The 17,758-nt window shown below is 42.9% G+C and overlaps 1 protein-coding gene across 5 annotated transcripts in view; it reads left to right on the top strand.

Annotated features, from left to right (window-relative positions):
* Positions 1 to 17,758, top strand: part of F8 (coagulation factor VIII) — a 134,313-nt gene that overhangs the window by 83,721 nt on the left and 32,834 nt on the right. For 3 of the 5 annotated variants that reach the window (XM_064371529.1, XM_064371530.1, XM_064371531.1), the window contains 8 exons: positions 4,503 to 4,656; positions 6,519 to 6,731; positions 7,018 to 7,246; positions 7,454 to 7,636; positions 9,639 to 9,755; positions 10,693 to 10,764; positions 12,390 to 12,475; positions 15,960 to 16,115. In XM_064371529.1, the coding sequence (XP_064227599.1) occupies positions 4,503 to 4,656; positions 6,519 to 6,731; positions 7,018 to 7,246; positions 7,454 to 7,636; positions 9,639 to 9,755; positions 10,693 to 10,764; positions 12,390 to 12,475; positions 15,960 to 16,115 (1,210 nt within the window). Of the gene's footprint in view, positions 1 to 4,502; positions 4,657 to 6,518; positions 6,732 to 7,017; positions 7,247 to 7,453; positions 7,637 to 9,638; positions 9,756 to 10,692; positions 10,765 to 12,389; positions 12,476 to 15,959; positions 16,116 to 17,758 lie in introns of those variants that run through there. The other 2 variants (XM_064371532.1, XM_064371533.1) reach the window with 2 other exon arrangements.

Below are 17,758 nucleotides of genomic sequence, written 5' to 3'. Positions count from 1 at the left end.
AGAGGTTGAGGACTTCGGGAGGACTGGTTTTCATGATACTGTGGATCCAGAGGGCAAAGCAGGGGAGTTTTATGTTTAGGGGAGTAGAGGGAAGTTGACCAGTCAAGTAGCACATTGTAGCGCCACATAGCAGGACCTTATATTCTATTGGAAAGAGCAAGAGGTGAGTTAGTACAAAACTAAATTGGGCAATCTCGACCGTATGATTCGGAAGAGAGAACAGAATACTATGGTAGAGTGTTACATTAGCTGTGGTGGCCAGAGAAATAACCTTTGAGGACTTGACACCCAAATGATGATAAGAGACCAGCGGATGGAGCTCTGAGAGAAGACATTTCCAGACAGTGGGAACAGAAAATGCAAAGGCCCTGAGAATGGAAAAAGTTTAGCCTGTTTGAGGAACAAGAAGGGACAGACATGACTTGTAACTTTCCCACCTTTGCTTTCTCGCTGAAGAATATTTCCCTTGTCCACTGACTCTCTCATTCTCCTGGACCTCACTCTTGGATTTTCTGTCTTTTACTTAAATCTCGAACACCTATTTTCCATTTCACTCTTAACTGATGCTGTGCAATGAACCTTCACAGACTCTCAACATGACATTTACTGACATCCGTACCCATCTACTGTGCCTTCACACTTAGGACAATAAATAGAATGTCTGTGCTCCTAAGGCCAGCCTCTCCAGTTTCCTACTCGATTCCCATCTCTTCTCCCTTCATAAAAAACACTGCTCCAGCAATGTCTCCTTTTAGCTCTTACGTCATCAATTTCTCATCTCTCCACTGGATGAATCTCATCAACATCAATTATGCTATTATTTCTTCCCCTGATTTTGCAGAGACCATCTTAAAATAATTGTCCCTGCTCGCAGCCTTTGCATGTGTTCCTGCCATTCTCTCCTCTTTAATCCACTCCAAACAAGCTTTTATCTCTATTATTTTATAAGAACTAGGTTTTTTTTTGAGACGGAGTTTCGCTCTTGTTACCGAGGCTGGAGTGCAATGGTGCAATCTCGGCTCACCGCAACCTCCGCCTCCTGGGTTCAGGCAATTCTCCTGCCTCAACCTCCCGAGTAGCTGGGATTAGAGGCACGCGCCACCGTGCCCAGCTAATTTTTTGTATTTTTAGTAGAGACGGGGTTTCACCATGTAATCCCAGCACTTTGGGAGGTGATCACTCCATCCTTGATACATGTTGTTACTTGGTTTCTCTAACAGCACTTTCGTTCACTTTTCTACTAAACTCACTACCAATCTTTGTCACCTTTGTGAGTCCTTCTTCATCCCCCTAATCTTTAAAAGTTAGAGTGATCCAGGCATTAGTTCTCCAACTTCTCCTTTATCCTATTCATACTCACTCTGTGGCAACATTGTTTAGCCTCGTGATTTTAAGTACTATCAATCTGCAGGTAATTCCAGCTGAATATCCGGAGATATTCTCAGATCTGTCTCTTCAAGTCAAATTTACATATCAACTCCTTACCTTAATATGTACACAATTAGACTCTTAATTCCTGCCCCTTCCCAAAACCTGCTGATTGCCCAGCCTTCCCCATGGCAATCAAAAACCATTCCTGGCCAGGCGTGGTGGCTCATGCCTATAATCCCGGCACTTGGAGAAGCTGAGGCAGGTGGATTGGTTGAGCCCAGCAGTTCAAGACCAGCCTAGGCAACATGGCAAAACCTCATCTCTATTAAAAATACAAAAATTATCGCTTCTTGGCCTTTTGGCTAAGATCAAGTGTAAAAATACAAAAATTAACCAGGCATGGTGGTGCACAACTGTAGTCCCAGCTACTCAGGAGGCTGAGGCACAAGAATCCCTTGAACCAGGGAGGCAGAGGTTTCTGTGAGCTGAGATGGCCTCACTGCACTCCAGCCTGGGTGACAGAGTGAGACTTGGTCTCAAAAAACTAAATGCATAAGTAAAACTATTCCCTATTTCAGTTATTCAGTCTAACCTGTAAAGGATCCTGTTTTAGGCAGTTTTCACACTGCTGATAAAGACATACCTGAGACTGGACAATTTACGAAAGCAAGACGTTTAATGGACTCACAGTTCCACATGGCTGGGGACACCTCGCAATCATGGCAGAAGGCAAGGAGGAGCAAGTCATGTCTTATATGGATGGCAGCAGGCAAAGAGAGTGAGCTTGTGCAGGGAAACACCTCTTTGTAAAAGCATTTCAGATCGCGTGAGACTTATTCACTATCAGGAGAACAGCAAGGAAAGGACCTGCTGCCACAATTCAGTTACCTCCCATCGGGCCCCTCCCACAACACACAGGAATTCAAGATGAGATTTGGGTGGGGACACAGCCAAATCATATCATTCTGCCCCTGGCCCCTTCCAAATCTCATGTCCTCACATTTCAAAACCAATCATGCGTTCCCAACAGTCCCCCAAAGTCATACCTCATTTCAATACTAACTCAAAAGTCCACAGTCCAACATCTCGTCTGAGACAGGGCAAGTCCCTTCCACCTATAAGCATGTAAACTAAAAAGCAAGTTCATTACTTCCTAGATACAATAAGGTATAGGAGTTGGGTAAATACAGCCATTCCAAATAGGAGAAATTGGCCGAAACAAAAGGGCTACAGGCCCCGTGCAAGTTCAATATTCCATGGGGCAGTCAAATGTAAAATCTCTAAAATGGCCAGGCGCAGTGGCTCACACCTGTAATCTGAGCACTTTGGGAGGCTGAGGAGGGCGGATCATGACGTCAGGAGTTCGAGACCAGTGTGACCAAGATAGTGAGACCCCATCTCTACTAAAAATACAAAAAATTAGCCAGGTGTGGTGACCCATGCCTGGAATCCCAGCTACTCAGGAGGCTGAGGCAGGGGAATCACTTGAACCCAGAAGGCAGAAGTTGCAGTGAGCAGAGATTGTGCCATTGCACTGCAACCCGGGTGACACTGTGAGACTCCATCTCAAAATAAAAACAAACAAACAAATAAATAAAATGATCTTCTTTGACTCCATGTCTTGCATCTGGGTCATGCACCCAAGTCACATCTTGAATACTTTGCTGCTTAGAAATTTCTTCTACCAGATACCCTAAATCATCTCTTTCACATTTGAAGTCCCACAAATCTCTAGGACAGGGGCAAAATGCCGCCAGTCTCTTTGCTAAAACATAACAAGAGTTACCTTTGCTCCGGTTCTGAAGGATGGATTTTATTGTCATTATCATCATCAGCATTTTGGTCAAAGCCATTCAGCAAGTCTCTAGGAAGTTCCAAACTTTCCCACATTTTCCTGTCTTCTTCTGAGCCCTCCAAACTGTTCCAACCTCTGCCTGTTACCCAGTTCCAAAGTCACTTTCAGATTTTCGGGTATCTTTTCAGCAGCACCCCACTCTACTGGTGCCAACTTACTGTATCCGGATGTTCTCAGGCTGCTGATAAAGGTATATACCTGAGACTGGGCAATTTACAAAAGAAAGAGGTTTTATGGACTAAGAATTTCGTGTGGATGGGGAGGCCTCACAATCATGGTGGAAGGCAAGGAGGAGCAACTCATGTCTTACATGGATGGCAGCAGGCAAAGAGAAGGAGCTTCTGCAGGAAAACTCCTCTTTTTTTTTTTTTTTGAGACCAAGTCTCACTCTGTTACCCAGGCTAGCGTCAGTGGTATGATCTTGGCTCAGTACATCCTCCACCTCCCAGGTTCAAGTGATTCTCCTGCCTCAGCCTCCTGAATAGCTGGGACTATAGGCATGTGCCACCACACCAGTAGTTTTTGTATTTTTAGTAGAGATGGGGTTTCACCATATTGGCCAGGCTGGTCTCAAATTCCTGTTCCTTGTAATCCACCCGCTTCAGCCTCCCAAAGTGCTGGGATTGCAGGCGTGAGAAACTCTAGTTTTTAAGGATGTATACATAACGTAAAAGCGTGAAGAAAAGCAAAGAAATGATTATCATAAACATCAGAATGGTGGTTGCCTTCAGTGGGAAGGGAGAAAGGATGATTGGAAAGGGACATCCATTGAGTGACGGACCTGGGTGATGACTGCATTTTTTCAAAGCCATTTGTGTTTTATGCACTTTATCGTATACGTTTTAGTTCACAATTGTAATAGGGTTTTCAAAACACATTCAGTAAAGGATGCTGGAAAATGTTGATATCCATATGGGCAAAACGTTACATTGGAATCCTAACGCATTTTAGTACCAAAGGCATTGGTGTTACTGATCTGGGTGATGATTGCCTTTTTGTACCATGGGGCGGTCTTGTATTTGGAGTATGTTTATAAAATCTACATTCATTCAGCATTCGACAAATGTTTTTTGAGCGCCTGCTTTTTGCCAAGCACTGTTACAGGTGCTGAGAATACAACAGTGAACAAAACTGACAAAACCCCAGCTTTCATGGAACTTACGTACTAATAAAGATTGCAAAATGCTTCTTAGGCACCAGGGAATGGAGGATGTGAGGCATTTCTAACCACTTGGTACATAAAATTACTGCTTTTCCTCTGCTTTTTTTTCTCCAGGGCTCAGAGTGGCAGTGTCCCTCAGTTCAAGAAAGTGGTTTTCCAGGAATTTACTGATGGCTCCTTTACTCAGCCCTTATATCGTGGAGAACTAAATGAACACTTGGGACTGCTGGGGCCATATATAAGAGCAGAAGTTGAAGATAATATCATGGTGAGTTAAGGACAGTGATATTACAAGGAAATCCCTTTTTTTTTTGACTGAGTCTTGCTCTGTCGCCCAGGCTGGAATGAAGTGGCACAATCTTGGCTCATTGCAACCTCCACCATGTTGGCCAGGCTGGTCTCGAACTCATAACCTGAGGTGATCTACCCGCCTCAGCTTCCCCAAGTGCTGGGATTTACAGGCATAAGCCACAGCACCTGGCCAAGAAAATTAATCTTATATATTTATTTTCTTGCTGACTATAGTGTATTCTCACTTTTGGAAATGTTTAAAGTATAGAAAAATAATTCCATAATTATCATTTTTGTGTATGTTCTTAAATTTTTCCTATGTATTTTTCTCTTTATATATTCAAATTATACCATACAGAATTCTGATACTTGTTTTTTGACTAAATATCACATCAAAAACATTTCTTATGTCATTAGAAACACTTTCTATGTATGTTTTTTAAATACTGCATAATAGTCTATTATATGAACTTATCATTTATTTTGAACAACCTATTAGCCACTTTCTTTTTTTCACTATCTAATAATGCTGTAATCATAACAGTTTTTCCAAGATAAAATTCCAGAAATGCAATTTATACGAGCATCTTAAGAGTTTTTCGTTTTATCTGGTGATGTCCCCTGCACATTTGTCTTTCGTGGAGGAAGTGCTGTTCTTATTATATTAACTTATGGATTAGATGGAAAACCACTGAACATTTTAATGAGAAGTACTTCTTCAAGTGTTTGTTTTCTCTTAATTTTATAAATGATGCTTTTTGAAATAAAACAGGTTTTAATTTTTAGGTAGTAACCCGTTAATGCTTTCATTGCTTTTGTGTTTGCAAAAATTTCTACGTATCCAGAGATTTTTTAAAAAAAAGCACCTATACTTTCTTCAACTTTCTGTTACAGTTTAATTTTTTGCATTTAACTTTTTAATACTTCCTGTAGGTAGACTAAAAGTTATTTTGGTTCACTGTGTGAACCAAAGATTAAAGTAGTTATTTTATGTTGTTCTGAAAATAGCTATTCATGACTTCAATTAATTGATTGTTTATATTAATGATACAGAAGGATCTAAAATTATGGAATTGTGAGCAATTTATGCCTTATTTGGCTTTCCATATATTCTATGATAAATATGTATAATTTTTTTTTTTTCTTTTGAGACGGAGTTTCGCTCTTGTCACCCAGGCTGGAGTGCAATGGCGCGATCTCGGCTCACCGCAACCTCCGCCTCCTGGGTTCAGGCGATTCTCCTGCCTCGGCCTCCTGAGTAGCTGGGATTACAGGCACGCGCCACCATGCCCAGCTAATTTTTTTGTATTTTTAGTAGAGACGGGGTTTCACCATGTTGACCAGGATGGTCTCGATCTCTTGACCTCGTGATCCACCCGCCTCGGCCTCCCAAAGTGCTGAGATTACAGGCGTGAGCCACCCTACCCGGCCAATATGTGTAATTTTTAATCTGGAAAATAAGCCTTTCTAAAAAAGATAATATGCATTCATTCTAGAATTTGTCATGAAGAACCTTAACTTACATATCAACTCCAGGCGTTATAGTCTCTTAAAACCCCTGCAGTAACATTCTCTCTTTTAGTTTGGAATTGCTTTTGAGTGTATAGGAATTTTCTCCTTTGCAACTTTGAGTCTGTGCCTTAAATTTAGAATTGAAAACCACCTCAGGAGTAAGTTTGGGTTCTAACAGCATCCATCCTCGGTACCACTTCTTCCAGGGCATGAAAAACTTCAATAAAGACCAGAAGATAGGTGTTTCTTTTAGAGATGTAAACCCCAAGGACTTTAAGATCCTAGAAGATTATTCTTGCTTTTTTTTTTGTTGTTACTGTTCTGCAGGTAACTTTCAAAAATCAGGCGTCTCGTCCCTATTCCTTCTATTCTAGCCTTATTTCTTATGAAGAAGATCAGAGGCAAGGAGCAGAACCTAGAAAAAGCTTCGTCAAGCCTAATGAAACCAGAACTTACTTTTGGAAAGTGCAGCATCATATGGCACCCACTGAAGATGAGTTTGACTGCAAAGCCTGGGCTTATTTCTCTGATGTTGATCTGGTAAGCAGGTAGCCATTGTGCTGACCACTTCTTGGTTTAGACGAAATGGTCTTTGTGTGCTAAGAATTTTGGTATCTATCCTACATGCAATGGGAAGCTTTAAATGGGACAGTTGATCGTCATATTTGTGTTTTAGAAAGGTCATTCTGGAATCTAGTGAAGATGATGAATTATATTTTTGGAAGATGGGAGGCAGGCTGGCGTGGCATAAAAAATCATGAGAAATCCACTCTGGTTCGTCGGTGAGAGAGCTTATACTCATAGGATTGATGTCTTCCCTCCCCAGGAAAAAGATGTGCATTCGGGCCTGATTGGACCCCTTCTGGTCTGCCACGCTAACGCACTGAACCCTGCCCATGGGAGACAAGTGACAGTACAAGAATTTGCTCTGTTTTTCACTATCTTCGACGAGACCAAAAGCTGGTACTTCACTGAAAACATGGAAAGAAACTGCAGGGCTCCCTGCCATGTCCAGACGGACGATCCCACTTTTAAAGAGAATTATCGCTTCCATGGTAATATCTTCCACATCCAGGCATGATCACTGCGAGATGCAGATGGCACTTTGACAAATGAGATTTGATCCAGGGACTTGAACGTTGTATTTATTTAGAGTATAGCTGTGGGAGTGGAATTCTCACAGATGTCGGTATTCTTGGTAGGGTGGAGGGAAAGGAACGTCTATAATAGATTTTAACGGGCTTCTCTGTGTCCTCCTCCAGCAATCAATGGCTACATAATGGATACACTGCCCGGCTTAGTAATGGCTCAGGATCAAAGGATTCGATGGTATCTGCTGAGCATGGGCAGCAATGAAAACATCCATTCTATTCATTTCAGTGGACATGTGTTCACCGTACGGAAAAAAGAGGAACATAAAATGGCAGTGTACAATCTCTATCCAGGTAGGAGCTCATCTGTGCTCTTTCTTCTACCTAGTGTATTTGTTGAGTACTTACTTTAAATGGTCTAGGCACTGGGAACACCGTCAGTGAACAAAGCAGACAAGCTCCACGCTCTCGGGTAACACTTTCAAACCTACGGGGAGATAAATAAATTAGCAAACAAGCGCCGGGCGCGGTGGCTCACGCCTGCAATCCCCGCACTTTGGGAGGCTGAGGTGGGTGGATCACGAGGTCAAGAGATCGAGACCACCCTGGCCAGCATGGTGAAACCCCGACTCTACTAAAATACAAAACATTAGCCTGGCATGGTGGTGTACGCCTGCAGCCCCAGCAATTCGGGAAGCTGAGGCAGGAGAATCGCTTGAACCAGGGAGGTGGAGGTTACAGTGAGCCGAGATCACACCACTGCACTCCATCCTGGTGACAGAACAAGACTCCGTCTCAAAATAATAGTAATAATCACAAATAAATTAGCAAATTAACAAGGTAAGTTCAGATATAGAAAAACTGCTAAAAAGGAAGTAGAACAGAATAAATGGATAATTAATGTCACTTTACTTTCTCACAGAAAAGGAATTTATTCCTTTATTACTTACCACCTCAAATCCCATAAGGCACCAGTAGTCATCCAAAGAGTGATTTGTTTCTGTATGTAACCAGTATATTGATTAAACACTACTCATAATGTTGATCACAATACAATTTTATTTTGGTTCTCCACTGCCCCTTTAACATAGGCTTGGCCAGGTGCGGTGGCTCACGCCTGTAATCCCAGCACTTTGGGAGCCCAAGGTAGGAGGGTTGCTTGAGGCCAGGAGTTCAAGACCAGGCTGGGTGACAAAGCAAGACCCCCATCTCTACAAAAAATAAAGTAATTAGCCAGGCATGTGGTGTATACCTGTAGTCCCAGCTGCTTCAGTTACTTGGGTGGCTGAGGTGGAAGGATTGCTTGGGCCCGGGAGGTTGAGGCTGCAGTGAACTATGATAGCGGCACTTCACTCAAGCCTGCACAACAGAGCAAGACCCTGTCTCTAAAAAAAAAACTCCGGTTTAATAGTGGGAGTAAACTTCCCCTATTGCTTGGTAAAAATTCTGATAAGCCCTGTAACTTTCCTGCTCACTCTTAAGTAATAAACAGGAGTAAAGTCACTTTATGTCACAAATACAGTTCAAAGCAGAAATCACAATGTCCATTCCAAGATATTAATCAAAATTGTGAAGTCGATTTAACTTCAATCTCCCCTCCGTCAACTCGAGCCTGCATCAGGCTGGAAGTCTGCACTGGGAAAGGGAGACATGGTGAGTCCACAGCCCCTTGCTAGCTGCTGTTTTGAACTCCAGCATGAATGGGTGAAAGGTAAGGGGTTAGGACAGTTCTTGCCTATTGACCACTGGCACCATTGTTGTAAAGCAACTTCACACTGTGCCTGACTCTTGCTCCTGCAGGGCACTTTCACGGGGCTCTTTAGAGACTCCCTTATGCGACTCTGTCATGAAATCCCCTTGACCTGGTTTCATCCACCTTTATTCTGGGTGGTCACTTGTGACTCACTTATCAGCACTCAGTGTTCGCCTGTAGGTTCTTGTTGCTGGGGTAACTTTACCCCTCTAGGAAGCCCTAGTGGACTGAATCCAGTAGGAACTCACCATGACCCATCTCTTTCAGAGTCTACATCCGGCCAATGGGAAACACACCTTTTGCTCAGAAAATCCCTGGGAGTGGAGGTCAACCGTAATGCGGCAGCATTGTCCTGTCCCCACCATCAAAGAATTCAGTCACGCTGTGTCTCATTTCCTGGTGGGGAGGGAAGTGCAGACCTCAATCTCCATGACCCCAAACTGTAGGTGTCATGTAGCAAGCACTTTGGGTTTGAGGGGTCTAAGAGTCGTGGCACTAACAAAAATTTGGTAGGTCGACCCTGATATTTCACATAAACCAATGGATCTCACGCTCATTTTTTAGTGAAAGGAAATAATTTTTGTTCCTTTTGGTTTTTATAAGGTGTTTTTGAGACAGTGGAAATGCTACCATCCAAAGCTGGCATTTGGCGGGTAGAATGCCTCATTGGCGAGCACCTACATGCTGGGATGAGCACAGTTTTTCTGGTGTACAGCAACAGTGAGTAGCAATGTGGTCAGAGGTTCCCTGCCTGCTCAGCCTACTCCTTTACAGCTTTCCTCCGTTCTGGAACGGTTGCTTGTGTCCGGAAATAAATACCAGCTTACATGATTATCAAATTTAAAATGACTATTCCTGGTAGAAATCGTCAGAGTTGTCAGAGGAGGGCAGATATACGTGAAGCTTTGAAAACTTTGAACCTGAAGCTCTAAATAAATAATTGACCCCGGGCCGGGTGCGGTGGCTCACGCCTGTCATCCCAGCACTTTGGGAGGCCGAGGCGGGTGGATCACGAGGTCAAGAGATCGAGACCAGCCAGGTCAACATGGTGAAACACCGTCTCTACTAAAAATACAAAAAAATTACCTGGGCACGGTGGCGCGTGCCTGTAATCCCAGCTACTCGGGAGGCTGAGGCAGGAGAATTGCCTGAACCCAGGAGGCGGAGGCTGCGGTGAGCCGAGATCGCGCCATTGCACTCCAGCCTGGGTAACAAGAGCGAGACTCCGTCTCAAAAAAAAAAATAAATAAATAAATAAATAAATAATTGACCCACAAAAAATCCCTCATTTTCACACCTTGGTAAAGCTCTAAGATCCCTAGTAGCAGGTTCTGGAATTTCATGTTGATTTAGTTACCAGATAACTTATAAATATGACTGGGAAGAGTCTGGAGATTTAAACCCTAAACAAATAAGAGAACCACTGGTCTACTTATGTATGGACCCCAGTTTTTTCAGCTGTAAAATGTGAATCATTGTAGCACCTGTCAGGATGAAGTAAGTGAACTAATACAGTAAAACATTTAGTGCACTTCTTGGCACATACAAAAACTGAAAGCTGTTAGCATGTTGACGTTCTCCCATTTTCACTGACTTACATTTGAGAAGCTGAATTTTGTGCCCTTCTAGTTACTGTGTTCCACCTGTTTCATTTCAGAGTGTCAGACTCCCTTGGGAATGGCTTCTGGACGCATTAGAGACTTTCAAATTACAGCTTCAGGACAATATGGTAAATACTATTATTTTTGCCCCAAGAACCTGGGCTAATTATATCTTTTTAAATGATCTGTTGGAGAACCTCAGATAATGAATCCATCTCCATGCTTCTATTAGTTGTATTCCATAAGTGCCTCTTAAATCAGGCCACCACCATTTCTTACCTGGGCAATGACACTGCCTCCTGAAATATCCTCCCTGCCTTTCTTCATTGTAGCAGGAAGCTACACTTTCCTGTGAGCACCAAAGGCAAAGTTTGACTAGGGTCCATAGAGAGCACTACTCCCACAAGCTAAGTGTAACACACTGCCCGTTTTTGTATGGCATGTGAGCTATGAACAGATTTTCCATTTTTAAATAATTGAAAAAATTATGAAGAATATTTCATGACGTGAAATTATAAAATTCAAATTTCATGGCCGGGCGCGGTGGCTCACGCCTGTAATCCCAGCACTTTGGGAGGCCGAGGCGGGTGGATCACGAGGTCAAGAGATCGAGACCATCCTGGTCAACGTGGTGAAACCCCGTCTCTACTAAAAAAAAATACAAAAAATTAGCTGGGCATGGTGGTGCGCGCCTGTAATCCCAGCTACTCGGGAGGCTGAGGCAGGAGAATTGCCTGAACCCAGGAGGCGGAGGTTGCGGTGAGCCGAGATCGCACCATTGCACTCCAGCCTGGGTAACAACAGCGAAACTCCGTCTCAAAAAAATAAAATAAAATAAAATAAAATTCAAATTTCAGCGTCCATGATAAAGTCTTATGTTGGAACACAGCCACATCTGTTAATTTACATATCATCTATGTCTACAACAGCAGTAACATAGTTGCAGCAGAGACCATTTAATAGGCAAAGCCCAAATGATTTACTGTCTGGCCCTTCACAGAGAAAGTTTGCCAACCTATGTTTTATTGGGGTGAAAAAATCCCCTTGAAAAAGAGGCTTAAGAGTTATATACCAAAATAGTAACATTTCTATTTGTCTTTTTACTTATTTTTATTTTTACTTTTCATTTTCTGATTGTTCTACAATGAACATACATTGTATAGTGAAGAAATAATAGGCCATGCACAGTGGCTCACGCCTGTAATCCCAGCACTTTGGGAGGCCAAGGCAGGCAGATCACCTGAGGTCAGGAGGTCGAGACCAGCCTGGCCAACATGGTGAAACCCCGTTTCTACTAAAATACAAAAATGAGCTGGGTATGGTGGCGTGTGACTGTAGTCCCAGCTACCTGGGTGGCTGAGGCAGGAGAATTGCTTGAAATCAGGAGACAGAGTTTGCAGTGAGCCAAAATCGCACCATTGCACTCTAGCCTGGGTGACAGAGCAAGACTCCATCTTAAAAAAAAGAAAATAAAGGAAATAATAATATTATTATTTGGTTGTGTTGATAACAAATTGCAGTATCAGCTAATTAGGGGTGCTAACAATTAACAAAATTATAAATTTTAGAAAATAAAATGAACAACCAATGACAAGCAAAATCCTTAGATACTAATTGTTACTGGTATGCCATAAAGCCTTTACGTTTTTAATTTCGCCACAGCTAAGATTAACGTTTCTCAAGACAGTTTTACTCTCAAGTGTCTAGGACCAACCCAGCTGAATTTAATCTCTGTTTCTTTACTTGGGCAAAGGACAGTGGGCCCCAAAGCTGGCTCGACTTCATTATTCCGGATCAATCAATGCCTGGAGCACCAAGGAGCCCTTTTCTTGGATCAAGGTTAGAAAATTTAATCACTGATGGACAATGTATCACATTCAATCAATCGCATTACTTATTCCTCTTGTAAACTCAAAGAATTCTATGAATTTGAGAAAACCAAAGAACAGAATGCCTTATGATTTATACAAAGGCAGTCATGAACGAGAGATATGGGGATAGAATTGAGTATAGTGAGATGTCCTTTTTCTGTATTTTAGTCCTTCTACTGGGATTAGAACATCTGACTATTTTCTATAATATTGAACTCGTCATCTCTCAAGACAGTATATGTTATTATTAGATGCTTACAACTGCCCAGGTGTCCTTAAGTACTCCAGTCCCCCTTTATTTTAACGTAAAACAAACGGTTCACAAATGCAAACCACATGTGGGATTTTACATTTTCTAGTAGCCAAGTTTTCAAAAATGTGACATTCACTTTAATAATACATTTTATTTGACTCGACATATCTGAAAATGATATCATTTCAACATATGATCAATCGGACCCCTTCAAGTGCAGACACATGGAAACGTTACGGTGTCCTCCACGCCTCACAAAAGCTGAGGGCAGCTTGGAAGTGCCCACTCAGGCTCTCTGCCTAAACATGAGGCTAGATGTCTTCTAGAACCCCAAACAGGAAATGGAGAAAACATGGTTGGTTTCCGTCTTTGCAAATAACTTGTGTATTACAGACACTGCCACTTTTGACTCAATCCGAGCTGCGTTTCACTAATCCCTAAGTATTGTTTGTTTCTTCTGCCAAACCACATGTTATGCCCTTCACCTTGTATTTCTGTGGTTATTTTCAACCTTAAATGTGTCCCTATGGAGAGGACATGTTTGTCTATTTGGCTGCCCTGTGTGTGTCCCTAGTCTATTTGGCTGCCCTCTGTCTGTTCTGTTACATTTTTTGTAATAACATTCTTGTTTGTGAGGGGGGAATTATATCTCCCTTACTGGATATAATCTGCTAAGACTAGTAAACACACTGTCCTGTGACTGGCCGATGAATCCTGAAGGATACACCCTGTTTCCACTTGCTAGATTTGGCCCACTGTTTCAGGTTGAGTTTCGCTCTTGTTACCCAGGCTGGAGTGCAATGGCGCGATCTTGGCTCACCGCAACCTCCACCTCCTGGGTTCAGGCAATTCTCCCGCCTCAGCCTCCTGAGTAGCTGGGATTACAGGCACGTGCCACCATGCCCAGCTAATTTTTTTTTTTTTGTATTTTTAGTAGAGACAGGGTTTCACCATGTTGACCGGGATGGTCTCGATCTCTTGACCTCGTGATCCACCCGCCTCGGCCTCCCAAAACTTTATAAAGTAAAGCATGGAGACGGAGCTGAAAGGGATGCTGGCAAGGAAGGGAGTTGAAGAAGGCATTTGTTCTTGTGAGAAGGCCTGAAGAGTGCACAACAAGCTGGCCTCAATGCAGAAGAGGACTGGGCTGACTTGAGGAGCACCAGGTGGCCGAGACCAGGCAATGCATAGGGGAAAAATCAGCCCCAAGGAGACACGCAGAGAGACATGTCTAGTAGTTACACTGAAACCCCTGGATGGGTACATAGGTGAAGCTATTGAGTCTGTAATTGCCAAACTGCTCCCAGGTGCCCATTACAATGTAGACGAGGCACAAGAAGATGAAGCAGATAAGCCTGGCAGTTTGGCACAACGTAAGTAGGTCACCGAGGCTTTATTGTAGCCTTGTTCTACTACAGCTTTATTCTAGCGAGGCTGCTGGAAGACACAGCAGTCACTGGTCCAAGAAAGAACTCTCACACTCTATCCATATGAAGAAACGGTGCGAGTCAATTCGGTAAAAATCATGATTTTTGTGCCTGGTTCTTTCAGTTTTTTATGGCACAATACCAAGAGGTAAAATGAGGAATACCATCTGATCTGGGAAAAGACAATGCTGGAAGTTCTGAAGACCTAGACACTCTCTGTCCTGTTACCCTGCTTCATTTCTCTCCTGCACTTATCACTACTCGATGCTGTAAACAAATAAAAACACATATGATGTAAGGTCTATTTTCCCTACTCGACTGTAAGTTCCATGAGGGCAGGGCTTTGTTTCTTGTTTATTACTCTATTCCCTGTACCTGAAACAGCCGTTAGCACATACTAAGTGCTAAAAAAATTCTTGGAATGAGTGTATGAATGGAACTTACAGTCAGCTAAAGGAGACAGTTATTGAACACAAGAGTCATGACCAGTCCAGTTTGTATGTGTCAGACATCTGTGACAACATGCTAAATTTGACTTGCTTCTTGGAACAGTAGCTGATACTTCTAATGTTCTTGCAGTCCATGACCTCTTCTTTAACAGGTGTCCATTCTGTACTACCGCTCCATTATTCACTCATCCATTCCAAAGCATGTCCTATGCAGCACTTTCATACCAGACACCATTTTAGCTGCTGGGACTACAGAGAATATACAAGCTAATATTGACTGAGTGTTTTGTATGTGCCAGGCACGGAACTCAGCACGGTACATGTGCTCTTTAACCCCATGGCAACCCCTTAAGATAAAAACTAGTATTATCTTCACTTTAGAGATAAATGGAGACACAGAAAGTTTAGGTCACTCAAATGGGTTCCCTGCCTTAAGGGGAAAGCAGGAAAGCAAAGCAACCTTGTAATATGGTGCAATAATTTGCTATAAGGAAGTTATATATAAAGTGAAGTAGAAGCATAGAAGCACCAGGAGAAAATACTTTCTGAACTAACACTCAAAGGAAGGGTAGCAGTTATCACTGACAGTGATGCTGGGGTGGGTCTGGTTTGCGGGGAGAGGAGGAGATTGGCTTCGGTATGAGGCTGAGGTGTAGGCAAAGCATTAGCTTATATGAGTCCATTACCTTATGTGAGTCCATGAGAGAGAGAGAGAGAGAGAGTGTGTGTGTGCGCACGCACACGTAGGAAATGGGGGCTCAATGATTTGGTACTGGTTTGGTTCATCAAGAAGCAGGCTGGGAACTCAATAAACATCTTCCTATTCATTCCTACTGTTTATCCCACGGCTTCACACACACATGTACATTTCAACACTGGTGACTGCTTCACTTGCACACCTAAGGTAATGATGGACACATCTGTAGCAATGTAGATTCTTTCTAAGCCAATAATTAGTTTCAGGAGGTAGTATATACATTTAAAAATAGCGTAAAATAGGCCAGGCACAGTGGCTGACATCTGTAATCCCAGCACTTTGGGAGGCCGAGGCAGGCAGATCTCCAGGTCAACAAATCGAGACCATCCTGGCCAACATGATGAAACACCATCTCTACTGAAAATACAAAAATTAGCTGGGTGTGGTGGAGCACGCCTATAATCCCAGCTACTTGGGAGGCTGAGGCAGGATAATTGCTTGGACCCAGGAGGCAGTGGGTGCAGTGAGCGGAGATCGCACCACTGCACTCCAGCCTCAGCGACAGAGTGGGACTCCGTCTCAAAAAAAAAAAAAAGGTTAAAATAAAATGTTGCTTTAATTGGTAGGTGGATCTGTTGGCCCCAATGGTTATTCATGGCATCAAGACCCAGGGTGCCCGTGAGAAGTTCTCCAGCCTCTACATCTCTCAGTTTATCATCATGTATAGTCTTGATGGGAAGAAGTGGCAGACTTATCGAGGAAATTCCACGGGAACCTTAATGGTATGTAATGAGTCCTTTAAAGACAATGCCTGAATACTTCAAAGCATTTTGACAGATTTCAGATATTGGACAAACACTCTTCTTCTACAAACTTAACTCCAAAAACTAATTTTTCACTTATGAGCAATAGGAGTAGTTATGGACATATCAACAAAAATGTAGCACTGTCAAGGCTCATAGAGGATAATGAAGAGATGCTGTACTGACAGAAATATGTGACTCAAGACTGTGTGAACTGATGATTATGAGTTTGCTTATGGATATCCTACGTTTGTGGTTATAGTAGGACAATCAGGTTGAAATGTCCAGCAGGCCGTAGGCGAAAGACAAGTTTAGGGGGCAAAACCATGGATGGAGATGAAGATTCATGACTTCCGCATAAAACGATGGGTGGAGGCTGGGCGCGGTGGCTCACGCCTGTTATCCCAGCACTTTGGGAGGTCGAAGTGGGTGGATCACGAGGTCAAGAGATCGAGACCATCCCGGTCAACATGGTGAAACCCCGTCTCTACTAAACATACAAAAAAATTAGCTGGGCAAAGTGGTGCGTGCCTGTAGTCCCAGCTACTCGGGAGGCTGAGGCAGGAGAATTGACTGAACCCAGGAGGCGGAGGTTGCGGTGAGCTGAGATCGCGCCATTGCACTCCAGCCTGGGTAACAAGAGCTAAACTCTGTCTCAAAAAAAAAAAAAAAAAGTGTACCAAGCCACTTCAAAACTTAGTACTTAGTGTCATAAAAATAACCATGATGGTTTGTTCACAGATTCTATAGGTCAAGACTTTGGGACACAGGAGGGGATGGGTGGTTTCTGCTCCACCACATCTGGAGCCTCAGTTAGGAATACTTAACAGCTAGGTGCTAGAATCATCTGGAAGTTCCTTCTCTTACCTTTCTGGTGGTTGGTACTAGCAGCTAGGACAGAATCTGGGGTTGTTGACTGATGTAACTTTACATGGATTTTCCTTGAGGCCTGGGCTTCCTTACAGCATGTTTCAAGATAGTTGAACTTTTTTCTCTTTTTTTTTTTTTTTTTTTTTTGAGACAGTCTCACTCTGTTGCCCAGGCTGCAGTGCAGTGATGCAATCTTGCCTAATACAGTAATTTCAGTCTTGATCACCTTCCTCTGGCATAGTGGTTCTCACACGTCTTTATGTCTTTGTGCCATTCACGTATAAAATATTCTTTGGTAAGCAACATTTCCCCTTTTGGGATTACCTCATAATGGGGAGAAGGGGAGCCCCAACACCCTTAAAGTGTCACTGCTTCACTGCCAACGTTCCCGACGGTTTACACTGTTTTAAATGTGAATTTGGAATTGTCAATGGACGTTTAAATGACAAGGATGTTCCCCCGCCCCCACAAGAAGTTTTCGAGTTAAACAGAAAACTAATCATGTCCCCTGAAAATATTTCCTTTTGCCATGCTAGAAATCAGTGTTGGCGTTTGATATTAAAGTGATGATACATTACAAGAGAATTCTCAAGAATGCTGAAATCTGGCCTCGGGCCAGCTATCCCTGCTCTCAAGTTTCTGAGGGAGATGCATGAATGAGCCCATGGCAAATGGAAAACGAGGAGTTGTGTTTCCTAGAATTATGCTCAGATACCCAGTACCTAACTGTCTGGTTATTCTTCCCCTCACCT

Source organism: Aotus nancymaae, unplaced genomic scaffold (genome assembly GCF_030222135.1).
Source record: "Aotus nancymaae isolate 86718 unplaced genomic scaffold, 86718_ANA_hifiasm-v0.15.2.pri h1tg000138l, whole genome shotgun sequence".
In the NCBI taxonomy this organism is placed as follows: domain Eukaryota; kingdom Metazoa; phylum Chordata; class Mammalia; order Primates; family Aotidae; genus Aotus; species Aotus nancymaae.
The sequence above is the reverse complement of the archived record's forward strand: the minus strand, read 5'-3'. Positions and strand labels throughout refer to the sequence as shown.